Source organism: Chaetura pelagica, unplaced genomic scaffold, assembly GCF_000747805.2.
Source record: "Chaetura pelagica isolate M959 unplaced genomic scaffold, ChaPel_1.0 scaffold178, whole genome shotgun sequence".
NCBI lineage: Eukaryota > Metazoa > Chordata > Aves > Apodiformes > Apodidae > Chaetura > Chaetura pelagica.
Genome location: NW_009954505.1, coordinates 2,691,057 through 2,705,083, shown reverse-complemented (window position 1 = coordinate 2,705,083; position 14,027 = coordinate 2,691,057). Strand labels below are relative to the sequence as shown.

The 14,027-nt window shown below is 40.3% G+C and overlaps 1 protein-coding gene across 1 annotated transcript; it reads left to right on the top strand.

Annotated features, from left to right (window-relative positions):
- Positions 1 to 727: 727 nt before the first annotated feature.
- Positions 728 to 13,773, top strand: GPR143 (G protein-coupled receptor 143). Its single transcript, XM_010004646.1, has 8 exons — positions 728 to 1,032; positions 2,714 to 2,823; positions 5,771 to 5,865; positions 7,173 to 7,265; positions 7,770 to 7,879; positions 9,252 to 9,360; positions 11,966 to 12,083; positions 13,471 to 13,773. The coding sequence occupies exons 1-8, from the start codon at positions 789 to 791 to the stop codon at positions 13,771 to 13,773; spliced, it is 1,182 nt and encodes a 393-aa protein (XP_010002948.1). The 5' UTR covers positions 728 to 788.
- Positions 13,774 to 14,027: the final 254 nt, after the last annotated feature.

Here is a 14,027-nt window from a genome sequence, read left to right as displayed (position 1 = left end):
TGAAGTTTATGTTTTTATATTAAACCCTCAAGAAATTAAAAAAATAAAAACAAATATTCTTCAGAAATCAAAATTCCTGGAATTTTCCATGTCAAGCTGATCCAATGCAGATAGTACAGGCTAAAGAAGACTTGTTGTGCTCGTGATTTACATAAGATGAGATTAATATTGTCTTCCTAAATGTAATTTTTTTCTACAGTGATAGGATATAATGTTTCTAGTTTTAATTACAGTGACGAGTGGGATAGATCACTAAAATTTAGTTGGGTGAGGGTGTGTATTTATAGCCTTGCTCCTGCCTTTAAAGGCTGGGACTGCCTGTGTCTGGACTCATTTTTTTGAATTAATTTGCAGTAATTAAAGGGTGCTGTGTGGGTTGAGGCTAAAAAGAAACACAATTAAAATGTAATGCTTCTCCTTTGGTATCTGCATCCTTATTTAGTTTAAACCATCTTCAATGCTCTGGTGAGTTTAAGTCTTCCTGCATCACAGGCTGTGCAAGCAGAAATATGCGAGTGAACTGCTGCCAATGGCTCCGAGCAAGCATGGGGCATGTTTCAGATTACACTGTGCTTTCTTGTTCGGATCTGATCTCCTTGCTAGGAGAGGCTGAGAAAGGCAGCTCTAGGGGATTTACTTCTAGCAGCAGCGGCAGCACATGATCCATCAATCGCGTGATTCTCACCGCCGAGGACTAATGGGGAGGGTGAAGAAAAAGCGAACGCTGCCTTGCGGAGGCAACACCAGTTTCTCCTGCTTGTGGGTCCCCTCTGCCAGCCGGATGCTTCATGGCGTCTCCCAGGTTAGAAACCTACTGCTGCCCGAACCGGGATGCAGCCACGCAGCTCGTGATGGACTTCCAACCCACCGTCTTCTGCGGGGTCTGCATCGGCAGCGCCTCCGTCAGCCTGCTCCTCACCGTCCTGCAGCTCCTGCCGAAGAAGGGACAGAGCCCGCGGAAGATGCTCAAAGCCTCCTCCTCTTCCACCATCCTTCTCCTTATCTCTATATGTGACATCATTGGTGGCTTAGGTAAGCACCAGCTTGATGTTCCTCGCCCTTTCTGTAGCAGGCTCCTGTTGCTCTGAGGTTCTATACCCAAATGGAGCTGGTGAGTAGACGGCAGAGACTTCTGAGGGAAGCGTGCTGTATGTATTCACGGGAAGATTTGGACTGTGAGATCAGAAAATGAGGGGCCTTTGGGGGAGAAAGGTGTTGTTTAATTACTATATTTTAGAAGTAAAAACTCTTGACAAATCTACACCAAAAATCTCTCATTTAAAACAAATTAAAACCCCAAACAGTGGCTGGTTCTCAGAGGAAGGCAAAGAAATGGAGGTGAGGCAGCATATTTAAAGCTAAAGCTGCCATCACATAGCTGGGCCTTAGGACTACGTTTTAGAAGCACTTCCTATATGTTTTTAAATCCTCTCAGGCCAAGTTTGCCATTTTGTTCATGTGCCACCCACTTCTCATCCACTGCAAAAGAATTTGAATTGCAGCTGTATACAAATCATGCTGGACACAGGCTTTTGAAATGCAAGCAAAGATCCTTTATCAAGGACAGACTGCTGCCTGGCCCCTAACTGATAGGCTGGAGGAATAAAACAACACAGAATGAAACAAAACCCATGAGTCTAATTGAAACTAATGTGCCTACATCAGTCCTGTCAGTCTATGGCATTTACTGTCAAATCTGGTGTAAAGTTATAAATTACCTTAACACATGCCATGAAAATACAGGATGAGTTGGATGAGTTTTTTCCTACAATAACATTTTTTTTCTTCACGGTAGATAACAGAAGTAGTACTCTTTTACAAGTCTCTCTCACTGCCTGGAAAGGGAGTAGGATTTTATATCTTTTTGCCTTTCGCACCTAGCCAGGTTCTGTCACAGTGCATAGTTAAGTACCAACAACAAAACAAATTACAGAGGGGGAAATAAAGGAAGATAGGGTAAAAGTGTGTGTGCACCTTGGAAAAGGTCTTTTCAGTCATACGAGGCCAGCAATAGATAAAGTTATTTTTCTCCTTTCTCCTTCACTGGCAAACTCAAACTATTTATCCACCATTGCCTTTGAATTAAATTCCCTTCAGTGGGTAGGAAACTGTTCCCTCTTGGTGAGAAACCTGGCGGGTTTTGGACTGCTATATGTTGATGCTTTAATGCCTATTTCAAGCAAACCCAGAAAATCTCACTAACAAACAGTAAGTTAATTTTTTTTAAATGGGCATTATTCTCACCTAATGGCAGTCTTGCTTTGTTCGGTCCTGAGACTGTGAAAATGAAGACAGCAAAAAGTAGGAAATAACTTTTTTTTTGCAATGAGGGATTACAGAGAAATTAATATTAGCATGTGAAACCTGTAAAACTGCAGATAGTTAGTTACTATTTTATGTCAATCTGTTAAATGTTGCAAAATATATTCTAGGGAAGTGCGTGACACTACCTGTAGGTGAGATTTTAATCTATTTACCATTTCAAGTCCCAGCAGCTTCAGACTCTGGGGGCTGCTTTTCCTGAGTGATTACAAGGATGTTTAAATAGTGCAGTTGCTCCTGCTCTGGTCCTCAGCAGCCATGGCCTTGCTGTGAATGCACAAAATCTGGGCTGCCATGTGAAATATGTGGCTGGGGAGAGGCATGTGACTCAAGTCACAGCAGCAGATTCAAAGCATTAGTGCTTCATTATTTATTTATTTATTTTCTTTAGGTATAATCTTCAGGTCAAGTGTATGGTTGGGCTTCCCAGGCTTCATAGCTAACATTTCTGTGGTGAACGGGACTGACGTGTGGCCTTCTGTGTTCTGTGTGGGGAGTGCGGTAGGTATTGAGATAATCTCCCCTGCTCCTGCACCTGGTTGACAGCGTGGGGAGTCTGAAAAGCAAACCACTGTGTCCAAGAGGAAATTCAGCTGTGAGTCAGAGCCTGGCTATGATGGTTTGAAGCCTCTGCCACACCTCTGCAAGTGCATTCATGCCTCAAGCTGGAAGCCTGGCTCTGGGCGGGCAGGGTGCTATGCTGTTCCCAGGCTTTTTGTAGTATCACAGAATCATAGAATGCCAGGTTGGAAGGGACCTCAAGGATATCTGGTTCAACCTTTCTAGGTAGGAGCACAGCTTAGATGAGGTGGCCCAGTACCCTGTCAAGCTGAGTCTTAGAAGTGTCCGGTGCTGGGGAATCCATCATTTCCTTGGGGAGATTATTCCAAAGTCTGACTGTTCTCAAAGTTAAACATTTTCTTCCAATGTCCTATTGGGATCTTCTCAGGAGTAACTTACTCCCATTACCCCTTGTGTCTTCCACATGACTCCCTGAAAAAAGGGACTTTCCATCTTCTTAGTAGCCACCCTCTAAGTACATTAATATGGTGATAAGATCTCCACTGAGCCTTATTTTCTCAAGGCTGGACAAGGCCAGTTCTCTCAGCTTTTCCTCATATCACAGGCTTCCCAGTCCTTTGATAACTTTTGTGGCTCTTTTCTGGACCCTCCCCTGCCTCTCCACATCTTTTTTGTGTAGTGGGGACCAGAACTGAACAGAGTTCCAGGTGTGGCCTGACAAGGCCAGTACTTGCCAGTTGCAGGAGTGCAGGGATAGTGGCAGGCAGAGCTGTACTGAAGTTGGGGATATGAAGGAGTTAAGAATACTACAGACATTCCCAAACAGGTTGTGAAACCATCAGTTTGGTTTGCACTGGTAAATGCTTTACAATTCAATGTTTACAATATAGAAGAGGATTTGCTGCCTGTAAACAAAATTATTCAACTCCAGTAGGTTTTTTTTTTTAAAAAAAAAGTGCCAAAATGCAACTCACTGTACCTTATATGCCTTTATAATGACAATTTCATTTGTGATAGTGTTGTGCTATAGAAGCAAATATCACTTGTACACATCTATGGATGCTATCAATTTTCATTTCCATCATAAATATTTGTTTAGCTTATTAGATACAAATTTTGATTTTTTAAAAAAATTATTATTTTTTCTTTGAGGAAGGAAAAATGAGCAACATCAGTATATTGTAGCAAGAACATCCTATTAAAAACCATGTTTCCCTATGTCTTAAATGTCACTTTCTGGCTCTTAACACAAAAAATATTATTTTTAAGGCAGTCACAAAGGTATGGCATGCAGAGTGTTTGTTTTTCATTTTGATCCCAGGTTAGATGAAGAGTGGCATAGCGGTCTACCACAGATTTTATTTTCCCTTACTTGGGCTCCAGCAAAGTTCTGTAGTTTGAGTCACTTCCTAAGTTTAGATTTAATTATATTGGAATGAAAAATAACACTCCTTCCACTCACTTCCTCCATCATATTCTTGTGTGAGTTAATAAAATGTTTCTGATTCTATTTTATTTTTCTTTTAGTACAATTGTTTGATTTCACTTACCCACAAGCCAACAAAAACTCCAAATAGTGAAGCCTTTAAACATTTCCTTTGCATAACGCCCTCTGGACAGCAGAGGGGCATCCTCTCAGGTGCTGTAGCAAAATGTGTAATTTTGCAAAAAAGTGAGGTAGTGTATGAAGACTTTGGCTTTAGGTACATCTGATCTGTATTATTTTTGGAGACAGTCTTGTCTAAGTTGAATTTTCAGGGTGGAAAGACCCCACAGGGGTTTTTTTGTATGTCTGTGTGTGCATATAGTAAATTGTGCAGTTTTTTGACTGTAAATGTACAAAAGTGCAGATGAAGTTACATGCTGAGTGTTATGGATAAAGTGCATTAAAGGAAGCCTGGAATTTTGTTTTCTGACTCCTGTGCACTAGCAAATTTTATCGCACTCCTGTTCAGTAGCAAAAAATGTGCACTAGCAATGTATTTTAATTAAATACTGACAAATTAATGTCACAAATAACTAGAAGCAGGGTCTACACTCATGGTGGAAGGAAATATTTCCTAACTTGATTTATCTTTTGGAGGAAGAAATGGCAGCTCTCTATTCACTGCTGTTTAGCTCCGCAACAAATATGTTGGTTTCCAGCTGTAAAAGGATAGTACCATGGAGCTGTGATAAAAGATATTTAGATGAGAACTGGAAGAGAGGTCTGAGGGAAATTAATCTGTGTATTAAAATAGTTCCAGACTATTGCAAAAAGCCAGTTCCTCTGGGGAAAAAAATTAGAATTTATAAACAGAAGCAAAGGAGGGTCACTTATCTTATACAGGCTCACAGGAAAAATGCATGGGGCCAGCTCACTAATGCTGTGGAATTTGACTTGACTTGAACCTGTTTCTTGTGGATTTTTGTTGAAGAAATCAGTCAGGGAGTTCAGTATGGATAATTATTTTCCAGAAGGTGAGTGATACTATTGTTAATGACCTTTTTTCTTAGTAACTGTTCCCTGAGTCAGCTTATTGTATGCCAAATAAATGCCTGCCACATGCAGAACCCACAATGCATAGGTGTGCTGTTTTCAGTTATATTTTCATGCCTCAGCTACTGAAAAACTGCTGAAGTTTTAACCTACAATTAAAGCATCCTCCTTCTAAATTTAGTATGTAAGAATCTTAGTTTGGGCTTGACTCACAACACTGAGGGATAGGACTGGAAAGGTAAATAACAGGTTTTCTAAGCAACAGGATGAGCTGTGAAAGCAAATGCTGCCCAACTAACCTATGACTTGATTTTGAGTGAGAATTCATACTTCACAGTCTCAGATGGAAAAGACACAAATAGGAAGAACCAATCACGAGGCTAAAGACTTGAGTCCCCAGTGGCACATGGGGAGCAGCTGTGACATTTGGCACTTTTTTCCCTGCAGATGTGGATCCAGCTATTATATAGCGCTGGCTTCTGGTGGCTGTTTTGCTACGCCATTGATTCTTACTTGGTGGTAAGAAGATCAGCTGGACTGAGGTACCAGAATTAAAGCTCTGAGTTTGTCATTTTCCTTTCAACACTGTATGTCCATGTTTGACTGCAGCTATCTAAGTGTGTAAGTGAAGCTTGTACAAACATCTGATGTTCATACGGTTGCCAGGTAATATTGTGGATAAATGGTGTGTTAAGTGGTTAAATTGCCAGGGCAATGCTCAGATATTGATTTGTTCATGTCCAACAAGAATTTAAATGTAACTGAATTCATTTGACCTTTGGAAAAATCGGGAGCAGATCAGGCTCTATAAACCTTATTGCAGTGAGATACTATGTTTGTCCCTACTCTGTATCTGAATTTGATACTTGCGGCAAAACAGTTATCCTGAAAATGAAAAGTGGGAATGGGAAAATGCCAGATTTCATATAGTTACTTTTCCATTTTTTTTCTCAGATTTTATCCACTTCTCAGTGTTGTCATTATTATGTTTATGATTGTGTTTGTAACATTTTTGAGAAAAAACTGTATATATTTACGTTTTCTTCTGCTATGCCTGTAACAGAAGAACCTAAACACTTTGGGAAGTACAGTGCTTTAATGCCAAGCAGAAAACATAAGATGTTAAGTTGGTTGTTAGAAGGGCAAAATGACCTTCAGTGGCTACTGCTTAACATGGAATTATGTGACTCTGTACCCAGATAATGCTGATCAGTCAGGTACTGGAGAAACTTGATTTTGAGAAGTCACATACTTCTAGTGTGAAACAACTGGGACCTACCTTCTTCTTCCACCCATATTAACAAAAAAACCCCAACAAAACAAAACAAATATCATAAACAAAAAAACCCCAACAAAACAAAACAAAAATCATGTGTATTGAGGCCTGAGATCAGAGTAAAAAATGAAAGAATGAACAACTTCCAACACTCACAGATCAGAACCTCCCTACCCTAAGAGAAACCTAATTCTCTAAAAATTACAGAAGTGTGCTTTATTTGACTGTTCAGCTCCCTTCTTAAATTTTAATCCCCTAATTTGCTCTCTGTGGGAGAAATGAAGGATGCAGGGGTTCCTTCTGGGGATTTGGGCATAAGGAAACAGCTTTCCACCCTACAAGCTGGAGCACACAGGAGGTCTGCATGCGAGCCTGAATGACTGCTTTGGCTCATCCTCTTTCTGAAAGGAGCCCACCTGCTTGCCTTAGTTTAATGTACTGTCAGTGTTGTTCTACAACATTTCCTATCTGTAAAGCTCCGTTTCAGTGAGGGTCTTATTTTTATGTTGCAATGTGCAAAGTGTAAGGTTTCATGTTGTTAATCACTCCTGTTGTTGTGGTTGGTGCCTGCAGTACGATTGTGCTGTACCACATGATGACCTGGGGCCTGGCAGTGTTGCTCTGTGTGGAGGGAATTGCACTGCTTTACTACCCTTCTCTCTCCAGGTAAGCAGGGCTTTGGGAACAGCCCGTAAAATCTTAGCACTCTCTGCTCATTTGAATGTGTTTTCAGTCAGCTTTAGAGGCAGATGTTCAAATGTTGGGCTTTTTTGGTCCTTGACAAGTGTGTTCCACTGAGTCAGTGCACTCCTGGAAATACCTGCCTGGGTTTCCATGGGCCCTGCAGAAATACATCCAGTGAGACAGGCACTTGGGAATACTGCTGGTTGATAGTTGCTGTGACAGTGCTTCTGCTGTCAGCCACTGCTCTCTCGGTCATGATTTCAGCTCTGTATTTGTCCCTTTAAATTCAAGAAAAATGCACTGACAGTGCATGTTAATAACTTTGTGTCTCATGTAAGCTGCTGCTGAAGGTCCATGAAATGAAAGTTTAGGATGTTTGCTTAATCCCATTCATTTAAGTTAAAGATGCCATATAAAATAGCCAGAACTGTCAGACATGGGGGAGAGGGTGAAAAAAAGCATAAGCTCTTAATGTTTTCTTCTCAGCTGTGAAAATGGCTTGGAGCATGCAATCCCACATTATATCACGACCTACGCCCCACTCCTGCTAGTGCTGGTGGTCAACCCTATCCTGTTTAGGAGGACAGTATCAGCAGGTATGTTTCTAATGGTCAGCGTGAGTCAGTATGTGTTATTTAGCAAAAAAGTAATGTAAAAAGTGTATTCAGTGGTGTGGGATAGCTCCTCATTAAATCATAAAGATACAGCAAAGGGTGGGAGTGAAGTGCCTGTTGAAATGAAGATACCATCTGGATGGGAAGTTTGCCCTAGAGACACACTCAGATGACATACTCAAGCTATGCTGTTATAAACCTCTACTACAGATTGGCAAAGATGTTTCTATGTTACTAAAGGACCCTTGATTTAAAGTGTTTCAGGCAGTGTGGATGCCTTATTCTACCATGCATTGGTACCAACCTGGATTTTTAAAATGTAATGTATTCTGGTGTAAGGATTATGAGGGTGAGATCTGATAATTGATTTAGCTTCTTGGCAGACATGGAGCTAAAAAAATAATACAATATTATTAGATTTTTTCTCTCCTGAATCTGAGATTAAGAAACAAATGGGAATTGTACACAAATCAGATGCAATCTTGAAGTTTCCATTTAATTTATTATCTAGGCTTTGAAAAAATGAGACTAAAAAAGCTCCACAGATTCAATGCATACTTTGCATGTAATATGGTTCTAGAAGTTTGCAGTACCTGAATTCCTACTTATCATCTACATATTGAATATAGAAAAGCAGCAACAGAAGCCCTTGTATTCTCAGTTCAGTCTTCATCCCACCTACACTGCATCCCCAGTAACACACATTTTCAAAGGAACAGCTGTTCCTCAAAAAAATTGTTCCTACAAGAAGTTTATATTTTTTGTGGGAAAATATACACTGGGTATATTTGGTTTTGTGCATATGTATATTCCTTGTGACATCTGAAGAGCATGTGGCAAAACTGTCTATTTTTGCTGACGCTGCACCTTCAAGTTTTAAAGGTGTAGCTGATGCTGTTATCAGTTGCATAATGAAGCATAATGTGCATAATAAGATAAAATGTATTCTATTTCAGTCTGAACATCATATAATAGGCACATTTTATATCACACATTATATAGATATTGTAAGCCTACCTTTTTGTTACAAAAGAAAAGTATGTTGACCATACTATTGTCTGTTTTCAGTGGGATTGAGAGAAACAAATACAGCTAGTGGGACATCACCCATTTTAGGAAGCCATAACGGATGGACTTTCCTTTAGTAAGGAAAGTAAAGTTAGGGACCTTTTCCTTTAATATCAGGCTATATGTAAGATTCCTTGATTATAGTTCTTGCAGCTTCTAAACTGCTGCTGGAGGCAAATCCATCCGTTCCTTTTTTCCCTCCTTACAGACATCTATCTTCTGGATCTCTGTGCCTATAACTAACAAGATGCACATGTATTAATGAACGTAATTGCATACTTTCCAGTTGCCTCCTTGCTGAAAGGGAGACAAGGGATTTACACAGAGAATGAGAGACGTCTGGGGACAGAGATCCAGATCCGATTCTTCAAAATTATGCTGGTATTCATTATTTGGTAAGAGGTGCATTTGTGGTATTATATTTTAAACTGTATTTTCCCAGCTAGAGAGGGTCAGGATGAACAACAGAGTCTGATGAGTTGCCTCATTTCTTTCTCTTTTTGCTTGGAAGGGAAAGTGTCTAAGGACGAAGCAGTTCTAAACTAGTTCACAAAGTAGCTGAATCACTCATGTAGCATCACAAGGCTGTGAGGAAGTGATAAAAACATTTAACCAACAGGAAAACAACCCCAAGAAACAATAACAAAAGAAAAAAAAAATAAATGTTTGACATAGACTAAAGTTGTCTGGAACAGGAGCTCCCCAGCACTGTGGGCTTTCTGTACTTGAGATTTTTCAGAGCCTCTTGTCACCAAACACATCACTGAACACCTACAATAAATATGCTTCTAAGACTGCCTGCGTGGTCCTCACTGTGGTTGCATAATGCCCCTGCCACTGTGGTCTGCAGATCTCAAGTGTGTGAAAAAAGCATGGATATCAACTGGAAATAGAGGGTTATATGACAGAAATCTCTCTAGGATACTGATCATTTAATTTTTATATATATATTTTTAATATTCCATCTTCCTCCGTGAAAACAGTAGGACAGAAAGGAGTTAGGGAGGAGAGATGGAGCAAGGGAAGTGGGGAAGGAGGAAGCATGCACATCTCATCCCCAGATGCCTGTGCCTCTGCTTCTGCAGCCCCATCCAGTGAAGTGATGACTGAAACTGAAGGTACTGGAGGCACACAGAGCAAAACTGAGATGAAAAAGGGCCTGCTTTTGTGGAAATAGTTTTTGCTGTGATGCCACAGGTATCACACAGCAATAAAAGCACCAGAAGGAGCAGTGATCCACTCTGCAAGGGTCTGTGCAATGACCTAGCAAGAAATGGTCCCTGCTGTGAAGTGTTTACTACCTACATGAGTAACGCAAGTGACGGGAAGGAAAGCAATAGCCCTGGACTAGTGAGATGGTTTGGCCAAATTTAACAGTTTGTACTCTTGTGGTTTGTTTGGTTTTGTTTTTTTGCTGTTGTTGGTTTTGTTTGTTCGTGTTTTTTGTTTGGTTGTTTTTTCTTTTGTGCACAGGTATGTATGTTTCATAAAAAAGATGAGCAGGGAGAAAAGCTGACTTTTTATCTTCTCTTGACTGCTGTACACAAGAGTGTTCTGGAGGGAAATTATTGTCTTGTCTTGGGGAAACACAGAGTCTGCTTGTCTCGAGAGAGAGGATTCTATTGAGAAGGGTGGGGTATCCAGCAGAAGAGAGGGAGAGAGAGCAGTGAACAAGCCTCCAGCATTGCTTCCTGGAATCTGCTGAAATAATGAGCAGGGGTTTAGCCAGGCTTCCAGAGTTGTGGAAAGAGCAAGCCTTATTCTGGAGCCCAGAGGCACCACAGAAGTCCCCTGCAATCTGAGGAATGGTGGCCAGCTTGCTGGTCTGCAAGCGAGCATAAAAGGATGGACCAGTTCCCCATGGACACAGTGGGGACATTTGTTTATTTCTATTCTTGGATTTTCTATTACAAAATATAAACACAGCTCTAGTTTCAGATTTTGGTCTCCTGACAAAAAATAAACTTTAGAGTGTAAAACTGCCTCAAAGGTTACTATGGGGAAAGGCTGAAGTAGTCCCCATCTCAGAAACTTAAGGAAGATGCCCTTCCATCCCAGAGGTCAAATATGAGATGAGTTAGTCAAAGACAGTGTTGGGGCAACCTGGGGTTGAAGCGATGCCTGCAGATTTGAGAAGGAGCAGGAGGTTTTACACTGTGATGAAAACATAATTGCAAGAAGGATGTGTATAAACCCCTTTAGAAAGCATGACATGAATGCTGATGGTTTCCTTTCTGACACTGCAATAGAACTACAAGGAAATGCTGATCTGACTCTTTAGAAGTCATAAGGAGTTACAGCCACTTGCTAAAACCTTTATTTAGTGTAGAATATCATCAGTTTCTTTAATAGGATGAAGTTTGATTATACTTATCCTTCTTTGGAAACAGAAATTACCTTTATTCCAAAACATTTATGACATTTTAAGGGGTTTAAAGTCCAATTTGGTTTTGTTTTGTAGGTTTTATAATGCACATTTTGAAAATATGCTGTAATCTAACCCTAATATGCTAACTCCAGCTAGAGTTTGTGCAGCCTTTTACAACACCAAACATATATTTGGCTTCCTTATCTGTGAGATTTTAAGACACATGTGAAAGAAGTCAGCATGAATGCTGTTCCTGTTATGGATCAAAGTTGTTCAAAATCTCAGTTTTATCCTACATTTTCTGTTCTGTGGCAAGCTCAAGTGATCAGGTTATTGAATTGCTTGTTTGTTTGTTGTATTGATTTCTTTGTCTAAGTCTGGGCTAACAGGTGTCTTGTGATTGTTCTCAGAGACCTACTGATTCCTTCAGACTGAGGCTTAACATCACAAAAAAATAAAATCTCATTCTCTTTATTAGTGATCCTAATTTATATAATCTGAAAATAACGCATATTTTACATATGCGCACACACACACACACTAATCTGAAAATAACGCATATTTTACATATGCACACACACACATATATATATATAACTGCCTTGTTCTCTTTCTCTTTATTCCTACAATAGCTGGTCATGCAATATTATCAATGAGAGCCTTTTGTTCTACCTCGAAATGCAGCCAGATATCAATGACATGCCCCTGAAAAACATCAGAAGTGCTGCATTGATCACATGGATCATAATGGTAGGTCAGCCGTGATGTTGCTTCGTCTCGGAAATTATAGGACTGCTGGAATAGCACCAGTGTAGTGGGTGGTTTATGATTTTTGGGGTTATTAACACTGAAAATGAAGAAAGAAAAGCAGAAAATAAGAGAGGAAGCAGTAATCACTGAGATTGCTTTTCACATATAAACTTCACCAAAAGTTTACCAAAGGCCAACTTTTTCTGCTGTTTACTGGAACATATGTTCTCTCTGTGATTGCTCCCATTTTAAGATCCAGAACAGATCACTACAATAAATTCTAGTCTAGCCTTGCTAACCTCTACCATAAAACAAGTTTCCCAATAAAAGGGGCCTTTTCTGGTAATTTGCTGTTTGTAACTAGGCTTTTCTTTATTATAAAGAATAATTGCATCTTCTATCATGACATTTGGATAAGTATTTGGGGAGAAACACATGAAAAATCTTGAAAGCAATGAACCAGAAAACAGCTGCAAGATGCAGATGAAATATTTGGCAAGGGATTTTTCAGAGGTGATATTGCAGGTTCCTTTTCCAAGATAGTTTATTCTAGACCTGTTAAATATCTGTAAGGCTTGGGCATGCTTTCTGTAGCTAAGCCCTTGAGCCATTTTGCATTGAAGGGTTAAGCAATTGAACTGATTTGGTAGAACCTTCTCCCCTGATAAGGAGTGAACAGATTCATGTCACAGGGACTCTGCTTCTGTTCACCTGCAGAGCAGGAGGACAGGTCAAGGAACTGAGCTATTTTTTAAATTGGCTATAAAAATAATTTGTTCTTGCCTATTGAGAAAAAATGGAAACAGTTAAAGCCACTTACTGGCCAAGCAACCCACAGCACAGAGACAATTTTTATTTTTTCTTAAATCACTTGGGATTTTCTTTTTCAGTGTCTCTCCCCTTTCTTCCATCCCGCTGTGATGGATATTTTTAATGGCTCAGGGGCATGAAGTAATTCTAGACAGATCAATTCCTGCTATTTTTAAAAACATGACCGTGTGTGCTATTGTCTACTCTCATATATTTGACTTGGCTTCTAGTGAAAAATATGGTATTTGCTTTTGTGAATAAGAAAGTCTAGAGCTTGTGGAGAATGTTAAAATCACACCAGGGCCTTGACCAGCTAAAAGTCATGCTAGAAAACCATTTCATCCTTACTGTCCATAGGGATGGCCTCAGCATCTTGGAACAATAGGTCATGGTATTTCAGTCTGACTTGTTTGGGTCTGAGTGAGGACAACATACGCTTTTATTTGCATGCAGATCACATCTTTTAAAGACAGCAGCTGTTCAATGAAAGGGAAGTTGTTAATGCATGCAAAATGTTTTGCTGGAGTTCAAAATGAAGCCTTGCTGGTGCAACTCCTGTTGCATTTCTCTTTCCTAGGCAGTCCTTAACCCAATGCAAGGCTTCCTCTTCACGTTGGCTTTCTATGGCTGGACTGGCTTGAGAGTGGACCTGAAATGGCGCAAGAGAGAAATTCCCTGGGAGTCAATGTCCTCATCAACTGCGGGTGAAAATGCCTATCCCTCACCCGTGAACTACCAAAGTAGCACCCACGACTCAAAGAAGGTGTCAACAACTGACAGCCAGCAGACAGATGAGGCTATAAGCATGTTGTCTGAAGATAACACAAGCGGTGGGGAGGCCAGGTTAACCAGGAGCTCTCCCATCTACCAAGGCTGGTAGTTTGTAGGCACAGAGCTGGATCACACTTCTACAGTGGTCAAGACTCAGAAAGCCACGTCACTGTGTGAACCTTTATGTACTCTGGAATTAGGTTTGTGTCCAGGGGCATAATGGTATTTCCTATAACTCATGTGTATGCATGAGAGAGAGCATGGGAGATGGAGAGAAATTACAGTTTATGTCTTCATTTGCCTTATGGGATATGTGTGAAAAGGTATAAAGTCCTGATCCTTAGCAGGAGTGTATCTCTGCAG

Bases quoted from the DNA above. Each gene is read 5' to 3' on its own strand.
- GPR143 (XM_010004646.1), top strand. From the start codon at position 789: ATGGCGTCTCCCAGGTTAGAAACCTACTGCTGCCCGAACCGGGATGCA. The intron at 2,824-5,770 runs GTAGGTATTGAG...TTTTCCCTGCAG, and splicing joins TGTTCTGTGTGGGGAGTGCG to ATGTGGATCCAGCTATTATA. The intron at 7,266-7,769 runs GTAAGCAGGGCT...TTTTCTTCTCAG, and splicing joins TACTACCCTTCTCTCTCCAG to CTGTGAAAATGGCTTGGAGC.